Below are 9243 nucleotides of genomic sequence, written 5' to 3'. Positions count from 1 at the left end.
AGAGTTGCAGTCAGTCCCTGGGTGGCCAGTAATAAACTGGTCCTGGACATCTCTAAAACACTGTATTTGGTACAAAACATTCCCTAAGTTCTAGACCTCATCTGAATCTCATAATGAATAATGTAACTGTTGAGCAAGTTGAGGAGACTAAATTACTTGGTGTTACCTAGGAATGTAAACTGTCATGGTTAAAACATATTGGTTGTAAAGATGGAAATAAGTCTGTCCTTGATAAAGAGATGCTTTGCTTTTTTGACACCACACACCACAAATCAAGTTTTGCAGGCTCGAGTTTGATCTTATCTTGATTATTGCCTAGTCATATGGTTAGATGCTGCAAAGAAACACCCAGCAAACTGTTTGCTGGCCTAGAACAGAGCAGCATGTATTGGTCTTCATTGTAATCAGAAGGCCAATATCAATACTATGCATGCCAATCTTTCTTGGCTAAAAGTAGAGGCCGACTGCGTCGCTTCTTGTTTTTCTAAGAAACAATGTGTTGAAAATTCCAAATAGTTTGCAGTCAACTTACAACACTGACACACACCTACCCCACATACAGGTATGCCACCAGGGTTCTTTACACAGTCCACAAATCTCAAACAAATTCAAGGTAACGTACAGTATTATAGAGCCATGATTGCATGGAACTCCCATCTCAAATTGCTCAAGTGAACGGCAAACCTGGCTTTCAAAAACAGATAAAGCAACAACGCAATCCCCTATTTGACCTAAATATTTTGTGTATATGTGTGTATTGACATGTATACTGAGTGTACAAAACATTATGTACACCTTCCTAGTATTGCCCTCAGAACCGACTCAATTCATGAAGGCATGGACTCTACAAGGTGTCGAAAGCATTCCACAGGGATGCTGGCCCATGTTGACTCCAATGCTTCCCACAATTATGTCAAGTCAGCTGGATGTCCTTTGGGTGGTGGACCATTCTTGATACACAATTGAAACTGTTGAGCATGAAAAACCCAGCAACGTTGCAGTTCTTGACACAAACCAGTGCGCCTGGCACTTACTACCATACCCGTCGAAAGGCACATAAATCGATTGTCGATCACCCTCTGAATGGCACACATACACAATCCATGTCACAATTAGAGCGGCAGCGTAGCCTAGTGGTTAGAGCATTGGATTAGTAACCAAAAGGTTGCAATTTCAAATCCCTGAGCTGACAAGGTACAAATCTGTTGTTCTGCTCCTGAACAAGGCAGTTAACCCACTGTTCCTAGGCCATCATTGAAAATAAGAATTTGTTCTTAACTGACTTGCCAAGTTAAATAAAGGTTTAAAAAAAATTGTCAAGGCTTAAAAATCCTTCTTTAACCGGTCTCCTCCCCTTCATCTACACTGATTGAAGTGACTAGCTTTCACCTGGTCAGTCTCATAGCAGATGTCTAATCTTTTGTGCACTCAGTGTATACTGTATGTAACTGAGCCTAGACACTACTGAATATAAAAGACGGCCTAGAATAGGTCTTTAGTTATATTTTTTGTTTTTATGTCACGTTTCATGATTTGTACGGACCCCAGTAAGAGTAGCCGCACAATCCACACGACGAGCATACTCATGAAGTTGCACTCTGATAATTTGAAGGTTAAATAAAAGCTACAAAATATTGTATTTTACCAATTTTATTCTTGTGTAATTCAATCTGTCATACAGATACGTTGTATCAACCCCTTGCATTGAGTAACTAGTGAGGTTTGTCCTGTTCATCATCCTTCTGTCTCAAACATCATTTGCCAGCAGTAATTTGTGCCTCTTGGTGTAAATTTATAACTACAACAACAAAAAAGTCACTATAAAACCTAAGATTTCAGGGACAGCATAATGAATAGATTGCCTTTTATACCATTCAATAAAAGCAATTCATAAATGCCCACTTACATTTTAAATTTACAAAATGGCGAGCACAAGCACAGGATATGATGAACAACAAGGCAAATAAGCAAAACATATCAAATGCATGCAGGAAAGCCTATATATACACACATACGAAAAACATTATACAAGTTTGGAAGGGTCCATCTTTGAGTTGATATTGACATAGCCATGGCAGTGCCCTTGGCTCAACATCAGCTCCAGTGTCTGGCACACTTGCAGGGTAGGGTATTACATGCATGTAAGATTGTACAAACCAAACTTTTCCCTCGTCTCCAGTTCAGATATTTTAATATATATTATGTAGGGTGAACAACGCACAACTTTCAAGACGGAGGATGGTGAAAGGCAAATCTGTTCATGGCTCCGGGGAAGAAAGTGTGAATTTGCCCTTTAGTTCTGACCCAGTTCATAATGTTAGGTGCAATTGCCTATTTGGATTGCCAAATGCCAAATGCTAAATGGGATATATATATATATATATATATATATATATATATATATATATATATATATATATATATATATATATATGTGTAGTATTTGTCCTCCATTTCCCCAGTGTAACTTCAGCAAGGAATTCAAAAAGGCCTAGAGACTGAGACCTCTCACTGGTACTGTCTGTAGTCTCCTCCAAAGGAAGGGGCAGGCATGGGGGCTGGCTCCTCAGCAAACTGGGGACCTGTATAAAGAGGAGAAGAGGTGAGATCAGGGATAATCTATTGAAAAGACAACTGGGAAGTCATTTGAATTTTCTATAAGCCTTCATTGCAGCCCTAAGAATCATCTATAGCATAGCTCAGTGACACTCACCAGTTGGGAACTGTGATGAAGCAAATCTAGTAAGCAGGATCCCAGCACCCTCTATCAACGCCAACAGTATACCTCCCATTGCTGCAGAGCCCACCATGGCCACAGGTCCATCTGAAGAGAACAGTAGAGAAATCAGAAAAACAGACTAGCCTTGACAGTAAACCAAAACACAACATTTACAGTGCACTGTGAAAGTAAATCCAACCCTGTTCCCCTTTTCCACATTTTGTTACAGCCTGATTCTAAAATGGATTAAATCTTTTTCTTCCTCTTATCAATCTACACACAATACTCCATAATGACAAAGTGAATGTTTGCAAATGTATTAAAAACAAAAAACATAAATATTCAGACCATTTGCTATGAGACTTGAAATAGAGCTCTGGTGCATCCCATTTCCATCATTGGACATGATTTGGAAAGGCACACACCGGTCTATATAAGATCCCACAGTTGACAGTGAGGTCGAAGGAATTGTCAGCAGAGCTCCGAGACAGGATTGTGTCGAGGCACAGATCTGGGGAAGGGTACCAAAAAAATGTCTGCAGCATTGAAGGATCCCAAGAACACAGTGGCCTGCATCATTCTTAAATGGAAGAAGTTTGGAACCACCAAGACGCTTCCTAGAGCTGGCCGCCCACCCAAAATGAGCAACTGGGGGAGAAGGGCCTTGGTCAGGGAGGTGACCAAGAACCCAATGGTCAATGACAGCGCCTCAGAGTTCCTCTGTGGAGATGGGAGAACCTTCCAGAAGGACAACCATCTCTGCAGCACTCCACCAATCAGGCCTTTGTGGTAGAGTGGCCAGACAGAAGCCATTCCTCAGTAAAAGGCACGACAGCCCGTTTGGAGTTTGCCAAAAGGTACCTAAAGGACTCTGACCATGAGAAACCAGATTCTCTGGTCTGATGAAACCAAGATTGAACTCTTTGGCATGAAAACTTCGCACCATCCCTACGTTGAAGCATGGTGGTAGCAGCATCATGCTGTGGGGATGTTTTTCAACGGCAGGGACTGGGAGACTAGTCAGGATCGAGGGAAAGATGAACGGAGCAAAGTACAGATCCTTAATGAAACCTGCCCCAGAGCGTTCAGGACCTGACTGGGGTGAAGGTTCTCCTTCCAACAGGACAAAGACCCTAAGCACACAGCCAAGACAATGCAGGAGTGGCTTCGGAACAAGTCTTTGAATGTTCTTGAATGGCCCAGCCAGAACCCAAACCCGATCGAACATCTCTGGAGACCTGAAAATAGCTGTGCAGTGACGCTCCCCATCCAAACTGACAGAGCTTGAGAGGATCTACAGAGAAGAATGGGAGAAACTTCCCAAATACAGGTGTGCCAAGCTTGTAGCATCATTCCCAAGAAGACTCGAGGCTGCAATTGCTGCCAAAGGTGCTTCATAGTACTGAGTAAAAGGTCTGAATACTTATGTAAATGTCATATTTTTTTTTTAAATTAGCATAATTTCCCCAAAACCTGTTTTTGTTTCGTTGTTATAGGGTATTGAGTGTAGATTGATGAGGGGGAAAAAAAAAAAATTGGATTAACAAGGCTGTAATGTAACAATCAAGGAGCCCGAATACTTTCTGAATGCACATTGAGTGAAAAAACACTATGCATACACAAATGTTCAGAATTGAAATGCACATATTGTGGGTAGTGGGTATTTTTTAGAGGGGAATAAACATGGGAAAATACATAGCTCTGTTAAACAAGGAACAAATGGTGCAAATGTTCTTATAAGATACCGTACAAGGGCGTTTTTTTCCGAGTATGATGTGGGATGGAGAAAAATATGAAGGTCCTTCACAGCAATGCTGTCGCTTGTGGACTTGAAATGAGAATTAATAACCAAATGAGTCCCACCATTACGCCGGCGTAAGTCTGTGTGATTAACGGCAGCTGAGCTAGAGCAGTGTTTGTGAGACGAGCGGATCCCATCCGGGTCTTTTTCAGAAACATTTCTGTAGAGTCTGAATGTTTTGAACCACAAACTATTAAAATCTATCTATGAAAAAAAGAGACATGCTTTGCTCTATGACGCTACACAAGAGTCATTAGAAGGGGTTCATCCACATAAAATATCATATTAGTGTCTATAATACTGTAATAAACTCACAGTTTCCGTCACAAACTCCTACAATTTGTCACCGACTAGTTGGATATTAATTTCACAGTGAGCAAACCATTTCTGTACTTAAAGCATTCATTTAAATTAATTTTTATCAGGCTTTTGCTTTGACCTTGTTTTTTTATTGACACTTGTTAGTAAAACTCATGAATGCAATTATTTATGTAAAATTGTTTTGTGTTCTACTTGTAGCCCTGGTTGTCCTATAAAGAAAATGGTAAAACACTTAATTGGGAGTCTAAATATAAGGGCTGGACATGCAGATAAATGTAAGTCAGATTAAAGTGATTTTTGCTGGGGTCTTGGGACTGATAGGGTTAAATTATCACTCACTTCTTGCTGCGAGGATAGCTCCAGTCATGGCCCCGCTTGTGATGGAGTTCCAGGGGTCCTCTTTCTCCCTTACCTTTACCAACCCACAGTCGATCATGGAGAAGAGTCCTCCCCATACTGCAAAGCTACCTACAATAAAACCAGAATCCACACGGTTTCAGACAGAGAAAGCAACAATGGATTACACTCAGAGAATAAAATGACCAAATATGGCAAATACGTTTCAATTTGAATGTGCACTCACCCCCCAACTGTGGGGCTCTGGTTTTGATGGCAGTCATGCTACCTTTCAATCGGTGGCTCATCCCCTGAGAACAGAAAGAAGATGCATCAAAACTTCTCATTCGTCACACCTCACTTAACCCATTTTCATGACTCCAATTTCATTCCATTGAACCATTAGAGGTCTCCATTAGCCATGTGTGGCAAATGACAGAAGGCTGCAAATAGAACTAACGTGCAATACCGTTTAGGAAAAATGTGGAACTCATAAGCGAGAAACAAAATGACAAATACAAACGGCACACTTACTGTAAGCAGTTTAGGAACGTTGCACTCGGCTTTATTTTAAGAAACACAGGAACGTGGAATGGAACAATGGAAATATGAATGCAAGGTGAGAGGATGTGTCGTAGTGCAACAGTCGGGTGCAACTTTGGTAAACTGCGCAAAGTATGTATAACTTTTGTATTTGAAACATTCTTTCTCACTTGTATGAAAGTTCCAAAGATTTCCAAACCGTAACTTCAGCAAGGATTAACAATGTTTCTAAATGTTAAAACAAAGCCTTGGGATTGTAGTTCACATGGAGCCAGCTGTCCTCCAAACCATCCATCACCTGAAAACCCAAGACGGGGAACGACTGTATACCACCTTGGGTTCTCCAGAGCCACACCTCACTATGCTCAACTCATTCAGCAAAGTGCTAAATTCTTTGTCAAACGAGGGCTGTAATTGACAGGCATTTTCACAAGTTAAAATGTAACTGTTCCTTCAAATTACAAAGGCTGTATCAAACATAGCTGTCAACTTTATTTTGCACATGGGTGAATTTATTTACATGGCTTTACATACTGAAGGTGAATTTCTGAAGCCCTTGACTGCCTGGAAGATCCCTCCTCCAATGGCCCCCATGGTGAAAGCACCTCCACAGTCATCCACAATTCTCCACGGACTGCAAAAACACAGTGTGTTCAATAAACACAGATAACCACACCACAGATATCTAACAGTTTTTCCTCAGGGTCATGGGTGCATTTAATTTTGATGCAACCAAGATAGTTTTTACATTGTGCTGGAGAGTCCAGCACAGTGTAAAACTCTGAGAATTTTCTTTTTTTTATTGGATCGAAGCTAGGGTGCATTTTGCACGTTTTGATTGCCACACTGAGTAGATACCGGTAGGCTAACCAGATACATGCTGCTTTACTCATCTCATGTATATACTGTATTCTATTCTATTCAGTCAATACCACTCAGACATTGCTCGTCCTAATATTTAAATATTCTTTAATTCCACTTTTACTTTTTAGATTTGTGTATTGTTAGATACTACTGCATGGTTGGAGCTAGGAACACAAGCATTTTTCTACACCCGCAATAACATCTGCTAAATATGTGTATGTGACCAATACATTTGATTTAGCTAATGTAGTTGCTTGAAACGTAGCTAAGCTGTGCTAGCAGCACACAAACTACTAATAGCTAGCTAGCTCTTACAATTTCTAGCTAGAATATCACCTTTTTTCAGCTTTAACTAGGCAAGTCAGTTAAGAACAAATTCTTATTTACAATGACAGCCTACCGGGGAACAGTGGGTTAACTGCCTTGTTCAGGGGCAGAACGACATATTTTTACCTTGTCAGCTCGGGGATTCAATCCAGCAACCTTTCAGTTACTGGCCCAGCGCTTTTAACCACCAGGCTACCTTAGTGAGATAGCTAGTTAGATACTATTACACTTAATATTATAATGAAACCGCCTTTCAAAGAGCGCGTCCTCCCGCTTAGCTTGCGACTCAACGTGTTACAGGAACGCGCTCACCGGCCAAGCACGCGCACTGTCGTGGATGCAAGGTCCGATCACTTCTGACACCAATGTAATGAAACAAGCAGGGAGCAGGTCTCGAACCCTCGACCTTCTAGCCCAGCGCACTATCGACTGTGTCGCAAAACCCTGCTCGAACAGCAGAGTCGATTTCCGCGCTTATAAACCCAGGGTCGTTACAATATGATATATGAATGTATTAGGTAGCTATGCTTTCTCATGTGGATGGAGCATGCAGACATTTCATCACACACTATGAAATGATTGAGCAACCACAATCCATAGTTAGCAGGCTAGTAACGTAGCAGGGTTAGCTAGTTACTTATGAACCGTGAACTTGGGAAATATCTAATCCGACTAATTGGTGGTGAAGTGTGGATCACACAACGTATGCGTGAAATTATACGATTTTAACGTCGTTACCACCAACAACGTTTAAACGCTCAACAAGGTCATTGAAGAGTGCTTCCCAACAACGAACATGGCTTGCTTGCTAGCTGCGTTAGCTAGATAACTAATTTAATTAGCTAGCATCGTTAGCTTAGCTGAATATCTTCGGATTTGGGGTTTAAAATATTCGTTTTGATGAACGATATATTGATTGTATATTTTAACAGGTTATATATGTTAGGACACCATAATAACAAGACCGGTAAAGCTGTCTTGCACTTTAGCTAGCTAGCTACCAAGACTCACCACGGCTCCCGTGCGTATTCCTCCATTTTGTTATTTCAATGGTCCGCCAATCGTCACTAGAGTTACCAAAGTCTCAAACCCCGCCCATTTCTCTTCATAAAATGGGATTTTAACCCCAACCTTAACCTCACTACTAACCTAAACCTTAAATTAAAACCAAAAATAAATGTTTTACTATATAGCCACTTTTGACTTTGTGTCTGTGCTTGTTTCCCCTGATGTAACTGCCAACAACCGGAGAAACGACCACGTCATCACTAAATAAATAATGTAGCTATTGCATTATTACATTTGAATTTAATATTTTATCACAGAGTTTATAAACTCAGAAGCGCAACATCGCAAAACTTCCAGGTACGCAGAATAAGCAGACCAGGCAGGGGTTTGAGAAGTCACTGGCCTGTTCCGAGAAGGATAGCATCAAACCCGTGATGTATCATGAGTAAATTGTGACTGACTGATCTACAAATAATAATGAGTCGTTATTTATGATGCAAGGTGATTGGTAGATCAGTCAGTCAGCAGTCACCTGCACTGTCGGCTGCAATGTCAAACAAGGCGAATCAGAGAATTGAAAAATGATTCCCAGCTGTTAATTTTCTTAAAATCTAAAAATGCACAACTAATATTTGAGACAATGTCTTACGTAGTTTAACATAGTATTACTCCAATAACGCTCAGCACCACAGTGCCCACGAAGCTCATCACAAAACTAAGGATCCTGGGACTTAGCACCTCCCTCCCTCTATAACTGGATCCTGGATTTCCTGACGGGCCGCCCCCAGGTGGTAAGAGTAGGCAACAACACGTCTGCCACATTGATCCTCAACACTGGGGCACCTCAGGGGTGTGAACTTAGCCCCCTCCTGTACTCCCTGTACACCCACGACTGTGTGGCCAAACACGACTCCAAAACTATCATTAAGTTTGCTGACGACACCTTGAAATGGAAATTGGATTCCTCCCTGCCAGTTGCAATGTGGCTATCGGAAGTTAATAGTTGTATCCCACTGGAGAAAATCACTTACTGCTTGAGGAATAAGTTAAAGACATTTTACAGAATTTGGCAACCTTTGATTGACTATATGGAGAATCTCCCCCCACACCACATTGATTGAATCTATATATAATCCTCACATAATGTTTTACACGTAATGTATAATATGTAGCCTACGGCAGGTGACCATATGATCCAATGTCTCATTATTATTATTTTGTATTGTATGTTTGTATATACAATTATCATTAATTTTTTTTACGCTTGTCTGTTACTGTCACTTTGTCCTATCGTTGTCTAATATCTTTTCACTTTTGTTTTGAA

General features: G+C 40.8%; 1 protein-coding gene across 1 annotated transcript; it reads right to left on the bottom strand.

The window, feature by feature from the left end:
• Positions 1-1634: 1634 nt before the first annotated feature.
• LOC135540310 (mitochondrial import inner membrane translocase subunit Tim17-A-like) lies at positions 1635-8031 on the bottom strand. The gene is made up of 7 exons (XM_064966892.1): positions 7923-8031; positions 6255-6354; positions 5425-5488; positions 5181-5309; positions 2714-2824; positions 2435-2582; positions 1635-2336 (listed from the first exon to the last, which is right to left on the bottom strand). The coding sequence occupies exons 1-6, from the start codon at positions 7946-7948 to the stop codon at positions 2509-2511; spliced, it is 504 nt and encodes a 167-aa protein (XP_064822964.1). The 5' UTR covers positions 7949-8031; the 3' UTR covers positions 1635-2336; positions 2435-2508.
• Positions 8032-9243: the final 1212 nt, after the last annotated feature.

This window comes from Oncorhynchus masou, chromosome 5, assembly GCF_036934945.1.
Source record: "Oncorhynchus masou masou isolate Uvic2021 chromosome 5, UVic_Omas_1.1, whole genome shotgun sequence".
In the NCBI taxonomy this organism is placed as follows: Eukaryota; Metazoa; Chordata; class Actinopteri; order Salmoniformes; family Salmonidae; genus Oncorhynchus; species Oncorhynchus masou.
The sequence above is the reverse complement of the archived record's forward strand: the minus strand, read 5'-3'. Positions and strand labels throughout refer to the sequence as shown.